Source organism: Nicotiana tomentosiformis, chromosome 2, assembly GCF_000390325.3.
Source record: "Nicotiana tomentosiformis chromosome 2, ASM39032v3, whole genome shotgun sequence".
Classification (NCBI taxonomy): domain Eukaryota; kingdom Viridiplantae; phylum Streptophyta; class Magnoliopsida; order Solanales; family Solanaceae; genus Nicotiana; species Nicotiana tomentosiformis.
Genome location: NC_090813.1, coordinates 122,243,733 through 122,260,366, shown reverse-complemented (window position 1 = coordinate 122,260,366; position 16,634 = coordinate 122,243,733). Strand labels below are relative to the sequence as shown.

General features: G+C 36.6%; 2 protein-coding genes across 3 annotated transcripts; one reads left to right on the top strand and one right to left on the bottom strand.

Annotated features, from left to right (window-relative positions):
- Nucleotides 1-1,103: 1,103 nt before the first annotated feature.
- On the top strand, nt 1,104-2,516 carry LOC104098238 (chalcone isomerase-like protein 1). Its single transcript, XM_009604913.4, has 4 exons — nt 1,104-1,550; nt 1,742-1,982; nt 2,093-2,184; nt 2,276-2,516. The coding sequence occupies exons 1-4, from the start codon at nt 1,178-1,180 to the stop codon at nt 2,407-2,409; spliced, it is 840 nt and encodes a 279-aa protein (XP_009603208.1). The 5' UTR covers nt 1,104-1,177; the 3' UTR covers nt 2,410-2,516.
- Nucleotides 2,517-2,774: 258 nt separating this feature from the next.
- LOC104098237 (putative glucose-6-phosphate 1-epimerase) lies at nt 2,775-7,727 on the bottom strand. 2 transcript variants are annotated; one of them, XM_033656632.2, is made up of 9 exons: nt 7,520-7,727; nt 7,182-7,297; nt 5,786-5,860; nt 4,424-4,480; nt 4,186-4,343; nt 3,943-4,074; nt 3,567-3,669; nt 3,266-3,365; nt 2,775-3,171 (listed from the first exon to the last, which is right to left on the bottom strand). In XM_033656632.2, exons 2-9 carry the CDS (start codon nt 7,260-7,262, stop codon nt 2,954-2,956), a joined length of 924 nt encoding a protein of 307 aa, XP_033512523.1. In that variant the 5' UTR covers nt 7,263-7,297; nt 7,520-7,727; the 3' UTR covers nt 2,775-2,953. The 2 variants fall into 2 exon arrangements, with proteins under 2 accessions (XP_033512523.1, XP_070052157.1); XM_070196056.1 differs by having other exon boundaries at nt 7,398-7,536.
- Nucleotides 7,728-16,634: the final 8,907 nt, after the last annotated feature.

Genomic DNA, 16,634 nt, shown 5'->3' with positions numbered 1-16,634 from the left:
AAAACTTCAATAACTTTTTTTTCAAATTTTAGCCAAATCTATGTTCAAACGCTAGCTAAGAGTAAGAGGAAAACAAAAGGAAGTAGTAAATTTCTCATTCAAAGATAATCAAGGCGGTTACACTGGGGAATTGGATTATCAATGGTTTAGAAATGATCTGCAGTTTATGTTCATAAAATAGTTAAACTGCGAATAAACATAAGTTAGTAACTTGAAAAAGTGTAAAACATATGTTAAAGGAAGTAGTAAATTATAAATGCGTGTAATGTCTACGGTAAACATAAGCTGGAAACCTGAAAAAGTGTAAAAACATATGTTAAAGCCGGTCAATTACGCTGAACGTGTAATACTTTTTCGTTTTCCCCATCAATGTATAAAACTCATAACTTGTTTGGTCAAGCTTCTTTAAACCCTTTTTTTTTCAAAAAAATATTTTTTTTAAAGTTGAAGTGTTTGACCAAACTTTTAAAATTAAAAAAATACTTTTGAATTGAACCATAATCAGTTTTGGAGAAGCAAAAAAAAATAACTTCTCCCCAAAAGCACTTTAGAGAAAAATATACTTACTTTTTAAAAGTTTAACCAAACATTAATTGTTACTCGAAAGTATTTTTCAAAGTAATTAGCAAAACACAAATTGCTTCTGATCAAAGGTATTTTTAAGAAGAGCACTTTCGGAAAACAAATAAGCTAATTTTTGAAGTTACACGCTATTAATCATGATTTCATCATATTCCGTCAGCACTTATCCACCACCTTGGAATTGTTTGAAAAGAAGATATTCACATTGAAATGAGATCATACATTTATGATAGCAAACAATACAGGTCCTTGAAATGTGTTCCGTAAATTTTTGCCAAAATATGCAAACTAATGCAAGGAAATAAAGCACACTAGTGTTTTCTTTCACCAAGAAAAATCAGTTAATGAGCTACAGTGGATGATAATATGTAACATTTGCCTCCCATTATCTCAATGCTCAAACCGAGGAAGGACGAAAAGATGCCTCATTTCTCTGTGCAATGAGACTCCCACTTGCATGAGACATCAATGAGTTACAACAACCCTCGGGCAAATCTCTTCCTATATAAACCTCATTGCCCTTAAATCTTCAAACCACAGCAAAACAGAAAACAATTCCTATCTCTTCCTCTTCGCTTATAACTATCAGTGTAAAATGCCGACCACCATGGAAGATGTCACAGCAAAGACTGAGGCAATTGAAATTGACCCCAAGAGTGGTCTTGCTTTAAAACCAACAATGGAGAAGGAGAAGCTGGTGAGCGAAGGTGAACCAAAGACTACAGAAACAGCACAAGAGAAGCCAAATTGTACCAATGGAGCCAAAACTGAAGAGGAAAAGAACGAGAAGAGTGGTCAGGAGAAAGAACCCAATGGTGCAACTGTAAAGGAGGAGGAAGTTCCAGTTGAAGTTGAACCTAAAACTGGAATCTCTTTTGCTGTCAAACTTGAAGATGGAATGCAGTTGAAAGCTGTAGGTTTAAGGAAGAAGAGCATGCTTGGCATGGGCCTCAAAATTTATGGCTTTGGTAATACTCCATTTAAACTATCTTCTTTACACAAACATACGAATAAGGATCATACTGCGCTTCGAGAAAGATCTATTTAACAGCATAGTTGGCTTTTAACATATGTTCTTATTAGTTTAATGTTCTAACCTATATCAAGCTATATCAAACTGGCCTCCGGAAATTAACCACTCCTGATTATTTGATTGCAGGAATATATGCAGACAATGAGAAATTGAAGGACCTTATGCAGTCCAAGATTGGGAAAGCACCATCAAAACCAACAAAGGAAATGTACCAAATCGTGATTGATAGCGATTTTGGGATGATGGTGCGGTTGGTAATTGTTTTCTCTAACCTAACCATGAGCATGGTAAGAAAGAACTTTGACGAAGGCCTAGGAGCTGCCATAAAGAAACTCACTGGTGGGAAGAACGAAGAGCTCACAAAAAAGTACTACAACCATTTTAATTGCTAATCATTTCTAATCAGCCATAACTCGAATGCTTTTTTGAAATGGAAAACTTGAATGCTTAAACTCTAATATCCTGTTTTTATATTAGGATCATGGGTGAAGCATCCGATGACATAAAGCTGACTTCTGGTTCTGTAATTGAGATTTCAAGACTTCCGGGATATGTTCTCCAGACCAGAGGTAAAATCTACCACAAAAATCATTCTTGTCAATTTCATGCCATCAAGTTGAATTGCTAACTTCATTAAACCTCAACTTTAACTAAATGCAGTAAAGGGTGAAATTGTGAGCAAGGTGGAAAGTGAACTACTCTGCAGGGCCTTCATCTACATATATTTAGGTGATGATCCCTTTGACAAAGAAGCCAAGGAGAAGTTCGGGGCATCCATGGTCTCTATGTTCTAAGTTATGTCTTTCCAGCAATTTCTAGGTTGTTAAAGAATAAAGCGGTCTTTTAACTGATGAATAATTGCTCAATAAAGGAATGCTTAAAACACGTTGATTTTTCATAAGTATTTCGTAAGTTCTAATACGCAAGCTTCAAAACTCCACCCCCCTCCCCAACAAAACCCATGTTATCTCTCTCAACTCATACGTTATGTAAGCGTGCATTGTGTATTTACCTTTAGATGTTATATTCTGTTATTCAAATTATTCATCCATCAAACTATTGCAACACCAAGAAGGAATTTCTAGGCTCAGGAAAGTTTATGCTATGATAAGTTGAAAACATACAAGATATCTCACAGTTTGAAAAAAGAAACAGAAAGTCAGTGAACCACCTGCAGCTAAAATTATGTGCTTATAGAATAGATCCAGTAATGTTAAATTTAACCCTCCAGAAACTGACAAACCAAACATGAATAGGTGTTTGTGGAATAGTAAAACAGCGCGCATAGTACAAAAATAGACTCGTAGAAATAGCACCTCAATCCCACCATGAACGAGATCAGGCAAGGCCATAAAGAACTTTCCTAGGGTCCAATTGCCCACTGCAATAACTTGAAGATACAGTAGAGAGCTCTTGCCGCCCCTTCCACTCCTCAGAGGGCTTTAAGACAATCGGAGTTTCAACAGCAGCTGAATCCACGCACAGCATTTTTTTGTAATCTTCATCACCTAAATCAGGGAGAGACTTGGCTTTTTTGTCCCAAGGATTCCAAACAACTGCATATCACATCCATATTATACTTTAAAATATTTAATGGAGATTGGGAACAAAAGAGATCCAGACCAAAAGAAAAAAAAGGTAAAAATATACCAGCATCTGGCATGCCTTCTTTCTGAATGACATAGGTTCTCTTCTTCTCATGGTCTATTATGGCAATTTTCTTTGGTGTGCTCAGATATACCCTATCAATCTAACAAAAGGAAAAGGTCTAGGTCAACATAATAATAAGGAGAAATCAAGTACTCTTTTCAATGAATTATGGAAAATTCAAAAAACCAAGCATACTGAAGTGATGTAAGAGAAGTTCCTCTGGCACCTAGGGGTCCTGAGTTCAAATGAAGGTGTCTATCCTCAGTAAAATATGGAGAACAACCTAACATAGTAATGTTACCTCACTATCAAAGGTAATTGCATCTGCCTGCTCTGTATATCTTTCTCTCTGCTGTAAATTATCGAAGTAGTCAAGTGTCTCCAAGCCCTCCACACGCACTTCACTGCAAATCAAACTGCATCATGCAACCTATCTGAAAAGGATAGTGACGTATCTAGCAAATTTCAGCTATAAAGAGACAAAAATTTAAGAGAACGCCCACGATTGAATGAGCAAGATACTTTAAATGATAGGTCTGAATTAATTGCAAGAAACCCTAAAAGGGGACTATAATAGCTATTACGAATTTCAACTTGTTAGCGCTACTTAGCGGGGGGAAAACTAGCGAACCACATCTCAAAAAAAAAAAAAAAAATAGCGAACCGACAAGGCAAACCTGATATCAGAAACAGATAAATAGTTACGCAGAGAGATCGTGAATGAGAATGGCTTGTTATCTATATTTCTCACACGAGGGATCAAAGTCAGTTTGCCAGCACTGACAGAGATACGTAGCCGCACCTCAAACCTGCGAAACAAGATTAGGGTTACCTTTGTAGATTTTGATAAAATTGTTGAATTGGAGGAGATGTGTATTACTATAGGCTAATAGACATGTAAGACCATGTATTCTCCCCACCTATGCGGCCAAGTTTTCAGATCCTCTTCTGTGGATTTCAAGATGAGATCCACGGTTGACTGACTGTTTGCTGCAGGTAGAGGAGAAGGAGAATCATCCAATGACCACACTCTGTTTCTTGCAAAACCATGTCGCTCTAAAGAACCAAAACTTCCAAACTACAATAGATATTTACAGTTAAGATGCAGAACTGAACAAGGAAGAACCCTAAAATTGCTAGTTCAGTTAGTGGGCCAACCTGTGGGAAGCTGATAGGTATTCCGCCTCTGATGGCTTTAGGAGGTTTCCAGAGGGTCTGTAAGACAGTGCAAGAACCCTCAGTCAGGACAATGATAAGACAAGAGGGCTACAGAAGAATCTAGCAGCCAAGGTAAATGATTGAACAATGTTCTATAGTAATATCCTCAGTGTGAGGTGTATCTTCAAACATACAAGCAGATCAAGTTATGTGAGAGATCTAGCCAATTTTACATATTTGAAACCTGAAGAAGTTTCCTTACACCACAATCAGATTTATGTTACCCGAGCAAATGGACTATACTCAACATTCCATGCTTTGCTGATTTTGAACTAAACTCAACATTCCTTGAGAGATTTGACATATCTTAGATAATTGAATAGCATTTCACCCCGCAACGGCTCACAAGAGGATAGAATTTGTGGACTGTACAAAAGAACTAGACAATTTTCTTTTGACAAGGTAAAGTTTACAAAAGAGCAAGACATATTTTATCTTGAGACGTTGGACACCTGCTCAGTGATGCACATCATCGAGAAAACACTAATCATCCCTTCTAACCTGCGAATCCTAGTAGAAGGTGTCGCAAAATTGCATAAAGGAAAAGCCCTCTCATAATATTTGTAGCCCGTTAGATGTGAGTCCTACTTGATATGCTGTCAAAGTGAATCTCATGATTTAGGAACTAAATCAAATATTGCTTATCATACTGCACAATGCTGGAGAGGACAGTGCAATTAGTTGGTTCCAGAAGTATGGTAGACCAAGTGAAGACGCAAGTGACAAAAGCAATTCAACCTTTACTAAATGTAACCACCTATGAGATGCTAAGGATGGAAAAAGAACAATGCTAGCGTTACCTTGTGCCATTTCATAGATTTCTCCAAGGGGAAAGCACTTTTCAATTTTGCTTTTTAGACTCCGATATATATTGTGATCCTAAATTCAAACTTTTTTTTTTTTGATTGATAAATTGATCTTAATTCAAATTTGGTGCCCCATATCTTCAAATATGGAGTCAAGACTGGACAGGATCCAGGTGAAGATGCAAATTCTTTTTTTTAATGCACATGTCCAAAATTGTGAACTTCCAGACGAGACAACTATCCACTTCATGTTCACAAAGTTGCAAGACGAACAGGATTATGAATGGGCTGTTGCATTGACACGTTAAAGTTGATAGCATTTAGTTGCAAAAGCTTTGTGCCTGCATGCATGTCATGCAACATATTGCTATCCAAACAGTAGCAAAAAACATAGTCCGCTACTTAAGTATATACAGGAAGGTCAACATATTGCTATCCAAACAGTAGCAAAAAACATAGTCAGCTACTTAAGTATATAGAGGAAGGTCATTTAGACCTTATTAATCCTGAATAGCAGTTCTTCTCTTCGTTCATTCTTCCAAGAAACAACCTGTCCACCTTGAAAAAGCACCTGCAGCAGAGAATATGTACTAGAATTATGTGAAATGAAGGAAAAGATATTTCCAACCCATAAAACTCACCATCATTGTAGTGCTACAACATTTACTTCATGCATTTGGATCTCTCCGTTCAGGGGTTAATAGAGGATCCTCCGTTTTCCAATTTAAAAAGATAGCACATCATCTCTAAGTTAAATGGACAGCGGAGAGCTTTTCATTGGTACAATGGAGAGCCCAGGTAATCACCACCTCGTTTGTTTTCTCAGAAGCATTGAACTACGTAGTTTGACTACAAAACAGCTACTTTCTAAAGACTAAAGTTCAAGGCAAGACCATATATAAGAAAGACTAAACCATTAGCAAGACAAAAAAAAAAAAATCAACAGGAATTGAAAGTTTAGAAGTCGAAACGATCGTTTAGATAAAAATGAATTGGACAGGAAAAAGGAAAAGAAAAGCTGAGGAAAGTATTTCCTTTCTGATTTGTTATCTCCCGTTAACTATTTCAACTTCTCACAAGCAAGGCACTGCGCTTATACAGAGTAGCTTCAACAAAAAGAGTCCACCTCTTAAATTAATTGCTCCATTTGATATTCTCAATCAACAGGTTGCTTGCTATCCAAACTAAGTAGTTTCGAGAACTTCTGGAAAATGTTCGAGATAGGAAAAATAAAGCCATAATTCATCAATGAGGTGATATTTAGTTTTGAAAGGCAAGCAAGCAAAAAAAAAATTAATCTCACTTAGATGAAGATGGGATTTAGGATTACTGATTTATGGAGAAACCAAAACACTTTCACCAATAGGCTTCAACTAAAGGTAAATCTTGAGATATTAAACCTAATATAATCCACAAAATGATCAATATTTTTTTTGATTAACGTGGTATTCGGGCTAGCTCGACTGCTCCACCGGCTATCTGTTACTCCCACCAGCACACATATTGGGTAACTTTGCCAATCAAAATTTAGATAGATTGGAAGAAATCACCTAGTATTTCTTGACTCGGGATTCCGAGACCTTATTATTTTCCTTCCACTTCAACCAATAGGCCACGTCCAAAGTATCAAACTAAAGGAAAAATTGTAGCACTCATTAAACTTTAAAAATGTAAAAATCGGAGCACCTCAGGAACTAAAACAAGCATGTACAAAAAACCGGAAAAAAAAAAAGAAGAGAACTTAATCACAATTATGCAGCACAAATAGTCGTAATTTTAGGAGAACACATTTAAAATCCTTCGTAAGCTAAATATAAAGCAAAATTTATCACAATTATCCAGCACGAATAGTACGAATAAACTTAAAAAAAGAAAATAGAAATTTAAAAAACCTCAGCAGTTGATCCAGTATGCTCCGACAATACGATTCGCGAAGGCGATCCATCGGCGTCGTGAATTATGTTCGACGACATAGTTTTATTTTTCTTCTTCGAATACTGATCAAAATCTACAAGCAAACAGTTTATAATAATTATAAGCACAATCAGAAAGGACGAAACAGAAGAAGACAAAAGATACAGAAAAAGGAAGAAATGAGAAAAATAAACCTGAAAACGCAAAGTGTGATGCGATAAGTAAAGAATATTGTGAATAATTGGCTGGCAGAAACTGAGCCGCTAAAACAGAAAGGATGAATTATATTAATAGGAAATCAAAAGATTAAACTTACATATTTTTTTGGAACGAATTTTGTGTTGTTTATTGTGTAGAACAGGCCACCAACTTCTGCTTCATGAGAAATTCATGTCGTACATTAGCGTTTTCTCTACGACTTTATATTTTTATAGAGTAATAAATTGACCGAGAAAGAGAAAGACGGGGGGAGGGGGAAGTGGGGGTGAGTGTGGACGCGCAGTGGGCGACGGGAGGGACCAAATAAATTCTGATTCTGAGATGTCTCTAATTTTAATTTGTTTTTACTGTTTAGAAAATAGGAGGAATTGAGGGTTGTCGAATTTAATATTCGATAATATAGTTTATTATGGTCGTGCATTTTGTGGGACTTGGTTGGCATACAAGGTTCATGGATTTTTTTATTTTTTTAAATTTTGAACCAAGTTAAAAGGAGGATTCCCTCTAAATTGCTTTAATTTTTGGAAGCAAAAAGGAGGTCTATTTTGGAACAATTTTAGAAGGTAGAATATTATGTACATATTTACAAATAAGTTTGATAAAAGCTACAAATTCTATAAATAAGATATCAAAAAGACATATTTGAAGAAAAGTAGGAAAAATGTAGTATCTCTATAAATTAGATACAAATTACCTTATTCAATGATTACATAACAACGAACTTAAACTACAATGTGAAGAGTAACAATCAAACAGAAAACATTTAAATGGTACAAATAGTAACCGGTAAAGTTGTTGTCGTGTGATCAGGGAGTCACGGGTTCGAACCGTGAAAACAGTCTCTTACAGAAATGCAGGGTAAGATTGCGTATAATAGATCTCTATGGTCCAGCCCTTTCCCGAATCCCACACATAACGAGAGCTTAATGCCCAAGGTTGCATATAATAGATCACCATGGCCTAAACATCGCGCATAGCGAGAGCTTAGTGCATTTTGCTGCTTTTCTTAAAATAAAAAAAAATAATATGTAATATGAAACTGAATAAGTAGTTTACAATAAAGATAAACTATTGTAGAGATTATTAAGGAAGCATATTAATTTCAAATATGTAGACTGATGTTCTATTATTCGAGAGATCATATAGTACTTCATCTCACTAGGAGGATATGTAGCCTTTTGATTACGAGTTCATTTGAACTCATAACTTTGGACACGAAGTATAAATATGTTTGTAAAAAATTATTAAAATTTCAATAAATATTAGATTTGAATCCATAATTTTAACAGTATAATTAATCCAATGCAAAATTAAATTTCATTAAATTTCAATCTTAGATCCACTTCTGCATTATAACATCTCTAGTACTAGAAAATTGATTTACAAGATCATAAAAAAATGATTTAATATAATAACAAGAGAAGATGAGCAGCAACATTCTCATCACTAACTTGAAAATGGGATAAATTTTGAAACGTCCAACTCATGGCAAATGCCAATCATGATTCTATAACCAATAAATGAAGTTACATATTTAAATATTGAAGACACTTACAATTCATGCCTTGTGTAATCTATGACTCACATTTAACAACATATATGTATTGATATGTATCTCATCAAATCAAAATAGCAGTACAAATTACTATAGAAAAACACCAAATTTGTGTCACGTCATGCCAAAACAGCAAAACTGTAGTAGCAAATCATATAAAGCAAGAGACAATAACACTTGTAATAGAAGTTAACTATTTTAGAGGGCGTGGAGAAAGAAATCTACAGAGAAGGAAGAGCATATTTTATGTTTAATATTAAATGTAAATGCAGCATCATCATGCTTGAAATTTTAAATTTCATATTAGTATTAAGTTGTTTATAATTTATTGGTAATTGTCATAAATATTGTAACTTGTTCAAGGTGGCAATAGGATTGTTTTCTGATATTTCTTTTGAAAAATAGGGAAAATAAGAAAAATTAGGTTTAGCTATTAGAAAACCTTTTAATCACTTTTCAAATGAAATAAGATACTAGTAGATTGTTACGTAGTACTTGTGCTGGGTGAAGGTAGTAGGCACCCAATAGAATTAGTCGAGATGCGTGTAAATTTGTGAATACTATCATTAAAAAATAATTTTTAAAAAAAAAGATATTACTCCCTCTGTTCCAACTTATGTGAATCTGATTGACTGGACACAGAGTTTAAGAAAAAATGAAGATTTTTTAAATTTGTGGTCTTAAACAAGTTAAAAGGGACTCAAAGTATTTGTGTGATTATAAAAGCTTCTCATTAAGGCTAGAATTGTAAGTTTAAACTAAATTGTTACCAAATTTAGAAATGGATAATCTTTTTGAAACGGACCAAAAAGGAAATAAGTTTATTGAGAAAGTAGTTGGTTTTAGCTTTCAAAGAAGATTTCAATGTAAACGCCAATTAAAAAAAAAATGTAAACACCAATAGATGCATCAGAGTAATTGACCAAAAGGTCCATAGGATTCAAGTAGAGTACATTTGTACCAAAAGGTCCTGCTATAGACAGGCTTCTCAAGTTTCTGCTATTTTGCTTTCTAAGTTTTTGGCTTTTATTTAAATTACAAAACCAATGCCATATTTCCAATTTGTCCTGACATTTATTTTTTGTCAAGACATTTCATCATTATATAACACACAATCAATCAACAACCACACGAAGAAGACACTAGTTAAATTTGTTTGGTGCCACAATTCCATTACTACTTTAAAGAGGAATAACGTATGCGTAAATCCAGATATTAATTGATCTTTTGAACTTGGTAAACGATTTAACTAGGTAATTTAATTATATACCGGTCCATGTGGCGGCTCAACACTACATGTAGCCTAAACTCAAAATTTAAAAAGAAGCCTTAACATTCAAGGTTAAAAAATACTTTTCGTATCTAATCCTTGGATAATTTCATTAGCTTGAGACTGAAATTTTGTTTAAAAAGCACGTAAAGAATAGAAGAAGATTCTACAAAATCATAATTATAAACAAAATTAATTCAAGTTGAAGTGAGTTAGATAAATTAAGAAGTCAGAGTCTACCCACCATGGGTGAGGTAACAAAAAAAAAAAAAATAGGAAGTAACTGTAGTTTTAATAGTCTAAATTTCAACTATAATTACATCATTCATATTTCTAAAAGGTAGTATAAACTTTATAAATTGATAAATAATTATTGGTTAAAAATTGACACTAAATGATTAAAAATAATTCATTTATCACTAATAATAAATACATAATTATTTATATTATATATAATTTGAGTAAATTTGGGGCCTTAATTTTTTGGGGGCCTAAAGCCACTACTTTAATGGCTTTGGAATTAAGCCGCCACTGGTCCACTTGCAGAAAGTTATATAAAGCTCGTGAATCAAAAAATTAATAATAACAAATTACATATAAGATAAAACAGATTAATCATTGAGTAATATAAGATTATCTTGTTGTCTGTGATAATTTTGTTAGGGTTTTGTGTCTTGATTTTTTTACCATAATTGAGTTGTACTTTTCTCTTAAAGGAAAATAAAAGTGTTACCATAATTAATTTTACTTTTCCTATAAAAAAAAATATAAATCTCTTCCATATTTAATAGATTTCTTTCTTGGAGAAAAAGTTATGGCCTTTATAAGTTGAGGATCTATCCTTCATAAACAACAACATATCATCCACAATGTAGTCCTTAAGAGTCTTGTTTAGGAGAAGAATTTATTCTTTCATCCGGTTTTTTTCTTCTATATTAGTAAATTGATGTAGGTCACTTGACAAAATATGCCTCTTTTTTATATCTTTTATGGAACCTGATTTATCGTCACCAAGGTTTGCATTGTTAGTTTCTGTATGACGCCTTGTTATTTTCGATCCCAACAAATTGAACCCATAAAATCTTTGTAATTATAAACAAAATACCTTGACAAATAGTTTAGTAGTTTAAAACATGGAACACACCATATGTTGTATACAATTATACATACTATTCACATACTAGTTGATAAGAGATTGTCTGACTGTCTCCCCTTTTGGCGATTAATTAGTTTGTCTTAACATTAGTGTCATTTACACTTTGCCTTTGAAAAGATTTCCCTTTTACTCACCCACTCCCTAGCTCTGCACAAACAAACACGTTTTTTTTTTCTTGATAAAGATAAGTCGCTCGACACCGCAATATCGACTCATCATTTTTTGCTTTTCGGTTATAGAGTTGAGTTTGATTTTCCACTCTGTTCAATTAGTCAAGTTGAATTTGGGCCAAACTCTTTATGTTCAAATCAACTCGGTTATAACTCGAAAAATCAAAAGATGATCCAGACAGATGTTTGGTTGGTGAGAATCCCCATTTGCATTTAATTGAGATGTAAAAGAAATATTGACACTTTAATGGTCCGAATCAATGACTGACAAACCAAAGAACAAAGACCAAGTGACCGACAGAATATAGTACTGGTATAAAAATTTAATACCTTCTTAATATTTTGTTTGTTTAGCAAACCTGATATAAGTTATCTCGAGATTAAAATTAGTATCGGGATAACTTATACCTTGTAGAGGGTGGGGTAATTAGTGTCGGGATAACTTATACTTTTTTCTTAAAAATTATGCAATTGTCATTTTTAATACAACATACCAAACAGTGGATAAAAAATAATACCAAGATAACTAATCTCAACATAACTAATCACAGCATAACTTATCCCAACATAAACCGTATTCAAACCAAACGGCCCCTAAATATCACCCAGACTCTGACCATATCTATATGATTGCTGAGAAATGTAGTAGTGAAAATGAAAGACTACTTTTTGACATTCTCTACTGCATGATTAAGGCCTCCGCTCTCTTTGTTGTCAAGATTTATATATTTAGTCCAATTGTCTTTGGACCGTGGCTAGAGCTATCAATATGGGTCAGCTCAATTTAGCCTAGCCCAGCCCACATGGTCCTTGCATTTGATGAATGGGGCCGGACCATTTTTATGGGCCTTAAAATGGTCAACTCAACTTTATGCGGGTTGTGGGCCCCACAGGCTGGCCCACCAATTTTTTAAACATATTTTTTAATTTATGTTCTAACCTAATTAAAAAAAGGTAAGTTGGTGCACATAAATGCAGTTGCTAGTAAAGAGGGGAGCCTTGGCATAACTGGTAAAGAGGGGAGCCTTGACGTAACTGGTAAAGTTGTTGTCATGTGATCAAGAGGTCACGGTTCGAGCCTTGGAAACAGTCTCTTGCAGAAATGCAAGGTAAGGTTGTGTATAATATACCCTTGTGGTCTGACCTTTCCCCAGATCCCGTGCATAACGGGAGCTTAGTGCTTCAGTTTCTCATATATGAAACTTTTCACAAATACTATAGGGCTAGATCTTTATCCAGTTCTCTCTCTCTCTCCCTCTCCCTCTCCCTCTCTCTCTCTCTCTCATATATATATATATATATATATATATATATATATATATATATTTACCCGTAAAACGGTACAGTTGAATTTATACGTGGTTTCTAGACAAGTGAGTTAATTTGATCCTGAAATAATAGAATGATTGAATAAATATGCAACACTTAGCCTTGAGATGAAGATGAAATAGCAGAAACAATAGTTCCGGGAGCAGGGCTTCCGGGCACAACAACAGTAAAATCAGAAAGCAAGAGGATAAAATTATATAAAGCATTTAATAGATTATCGCATAAGTTTGCCAGAAAATTCGCCTCCTTTTCAATGATAATAGAGCCCATTATTTATAGTTGCACCTAGGGAACAAGGTCATAGGATCATGCCCTTCTTTAATGTCAATTATGAGGGCCATTGAAGAATGTGTAACGGCGGGCATGGATGACAAATTCTTTATAACGGGCAGTGTATTACATGCGGTAGAATATTCTCCATTAAATGCTATCAGGTCGTAGGCATTTATTTCATGTTTATGAGCACCATTCTTTCGGTAACAGATGATATAGTTGTCTTCGGTTTTAGCTATCCTCTGCTTTCGGCTCCACGTGTCACTCTCTTAAGCAATCACTTAACATAGCATATTTTACCCTAGATAGATAGTCCCCCTGCTTTCCGGTGACATAACTTTGTGTCACCGGAAAGTTGGTAGAAATTTGTTTTGGCGGGAATTTCACTGACCCCCTCTGAAAAGCTACCGATAGTTGATTAGACGCACGTCTCTCCATATTTAATGCTCCAAACACGCGTTATCCCACAATTCAGCATAACTTTTGCCGACTATCGAGGTAATTATGGCCGCGAATTTAGCCACCTAAACCTTTACTTATACGCATCAACCTCCTTTATTCACACCCCATAATTCTCGAAACTCTCTCAAACTCTCTTCATTCAACTTGTACTCTGTTCTTCAACCTTTTTTTAATTCTCTTCATAAGAGAAAAGCTTTTCCTTTTTCTCTAACATAGAATGGTTTATTTTTCAAAAAATCTCAGTTCCTCAAAGAACAAAAGCAAAGTCGATGAAGCCGCTCCTCCTACAGTGAGCATCATCATCCCTAGGAGTCTTGTCACAACTAAAAACTTCGAAGAGAAATTTCCTTCTGCTAATCCTCGTACATGGGACGTTGGCAGATATCCTTCTTCCATTCGTCCTTCTAGTATTCTTGTTGTGAAGGAAGATTGTTATTGCCAGGATTTGGACATTATCGCCCCTAATCTGGCGGAGCGGGTAACCTTACCCCAAGAAGGGTTTTACGTACTTCTATACGTATCCCTTCACTTTTGGGATATTTTCTCTGAGTAGAGAGCTTGACTCTGTTATTGTGGAGTTGTGCCTTCGCTACTAGGTATGTTTGGCATAGGTGAGTCCCTCTATGTGGAGGGCGATTGCTTGTCTTCAGCGCCTGTGCCAATAAATGGGGGAGAAGCTAACCCTAGCTCGCGTGATGAATCTTTATTCCCCCAAGATCTTCCGTGTGGTGATGATTAACTTCAGCAAGCGAAGCCACCATGCACTGATATCCAGCATGGATGATGATAACGACCGTGGGTGGATGGAACGGTTTGTTTCAGTTACCATCGGTGACATCATCCCAGCATCGGCTCCGTCTTTCCCGGAATTGTGGAACCGCACTCGTAAGTATATAGTTTGCTTCTGATTTTGTTAAAGACCATTCCTCGTCATTGTTGACTTTTCTTCCTTTATCTGTCTTAGCGACTCAGTGGGTTCCCTCTAGGGTTGAGGGCTTGGACCAATGGGTTCAGAAAATTTTGAATGGTACTACGCCCGAAACCCGCACGTGGAAAGAGCTATCCGTGAAATATAGGTGGAAAGCCAAATATCATGGTAAGTTGAACTCATCTTGTATTTACCTTTTCTTATAAGAAAGTTGTCTAATTCTTCTCTCCTGTTGAATATAGGTCTACCCCAGGGCTCGGTTGTCATCCCTGGGGAGGACGTTTTGGCCGATCCTACTGATGCGGCGAGGCTGCTGCAGAAGGCTTTTTCACAGACAGGCGTCTCTGGACCTACTTCTGGTGCGAGTACTTCTTCTCGGAGTCCCCGGCCAGAGAACAAGCAACCAAAAAGAAGGTGTTCCTCCGCGGTCGGGGGAAAGAATAAGAGGGCGAAGAATACTGCCCTCGAGTCATCTTCTAAAGTTGTGGTGATGAGACCTCCGCCCGGGCCGGCCATATATACCGTGATGGTTGACGATGACGGAGAAGATAGTAAGGAGGGGGCTTCTCTACATAGAAGACGATGACCTTCCTCAACTCAACAGACTGCTAAATATGTTAAGTTAGTTACACAAATCGAGGATGATACCTCATCGCTCTGGGGAGTTTGAAATAGTGGAAAATGCCACCTCCCGTTTTCGGATCCCAGTCGCTGCGCCTGGTATTGTAGGGCTGAGTACTGAGTCCCTGCCATCTTCGGTTGACGAGCAACTAACAACCAGCACTGCATTTGCCGCAGCTGCTTCTCACCATTTAACGCCGTCAACTTCATCTCCTTCTTCACCAACTCTTCTACCAGCAACTGCTACATCATCTCCATCGGCCGCATCTGTCAGAGAAAAGGGTGTTTCTCTCCACCAGTCCCTGGTTCATAGGAATTTGGGGCGAAATTATGCTGCCCCCTCAGAAGATCCGTAAAGGAAGAGGAGTGTTACTCTCTCGGTCTCTACTGGATGCAATTTGATACCCCGGCTAGTGGAATTTGCAAACTATCTGAAGTCTTTGGCTTCAGAAAAAGATTGGGAAAAGATACAGGCTCTCTAGGGAGAGTGCTAGTTGAACAATGCTATGCACAACGCCGCAGTGGTACACTCTTCATTTCCTTTGTCATTTCTCCTGTCTTTGATTTGGAAATATCCTGAGTTCACCCTTCTTGTTTCGCAGGCCAATTTCCTTACTTCCTAGGGCCTCCAGAGGTTCATTCGGGAAAAAGAAGAACTTACCTCCGAGCAGGATCAACTTTTGGCCAAGCGAGGCCAAACTGATGCTCTCCTCTCAGAACTGGAAGCCAAAGCTGCTGAGGCTGCTGTATTGGAGGCTCTTTTATAGCAAAGCGAGCAAGAAGTGGAGACCCTTAGCTAAGAGATCGCCCAGCTGAGAGTTCAATTTTAAGAGGCTAGGGACAAATGGGTTGAAGTCCATAGTGCCATTCTTGCTACATCCGATCGTGAGGCTACCTCCGTTGAAAGATTGACCAATTTGGAGGCAGCCTTGAACTCCAAAACTGAAGAGTTTGCTGCTGCCAGGGTGAAATATGCCCAATTAGAGGAGAGGTATAAGAAGACCATTGAGTATAATATACTTTTTAGCTCTACTGTCCGCGAACTCGACGTTAGCCTCAAGTCTATTAGATCCGTCCGGGAAAACCTTTCTGTCGAGGTTGACCAACCTAAAGAAGAACTCAAGTGCTGAGCGACTTACCTCATTGTTGAAAAAACATATGTTATGTACAGCATGAGGAGAAAAACCTTAGAAGAGGCTAAAGCATGTGTCATTAACTTTGATGCCGAAATCGCTAAAGCCCGTGAGCTGGAGTCAACTGCTAAAAGGGGTCTCCCGGCAGGGCCTGATGCTTCTGGTTCTTCTGGTTTCGATTTCGAATCCTCGAAAACTGAAGAGGAACCGGAGTGCAAAGATGTTGAAGGCCAAAATTATAAGGATCATGGTATTGATCCACCGGCGGATCTACCTACTTCCCCTGGGGGCGCGGATGCTTCTCTTTCTCCGGGT

Excerpts from the sequence above, each read along its gene's own strand:
- LOC104098238 (XM_009604913.4), top strand. The coding sequence starts at position 1,178 with ATGCCGACCACCATGGAAGATGTCACAGCAAAGACTGAGGCAATTGAA. Across the intron at positions 1,551-1,741 it reads CCTCAAAATTTATGGCTTTG|GAATATATGCAGACAATGAG; the intron begins GTAATACTCCAT and ends ATTTGATTGCAG. Across the intron at positions 1,983-2,092 it reads AACGAAGAGCTCACAAAAAA|GATCATGGGTGAAGCATCCG; the intron begins GTACTACAACCA and ends TTTTTATATTAG.
- LOC104098237 (XM_033656632.2), bottom strand. The coding sequence starts at position 7,262 with ATGTCGTCGAACATAATTCACGACGCCGATGGATCGCCTTCGCGAATC. Across the intron at positions 4,075-4,185 it reads CTGAAAACTTGGCCGCATAG|GTTTGAGGTGCGGCTACGTA; the intron begins GTGGGGAGAATA and ends CTTGTTTCGCAG. Across the intron at positions 3,366-3,566 it reads CAATTACCTTTGATAGTGAG|ATTGATAGGGTATATCTGAG; the intron begins GTAACATTACTA and ends TCCTTTTGTTAG.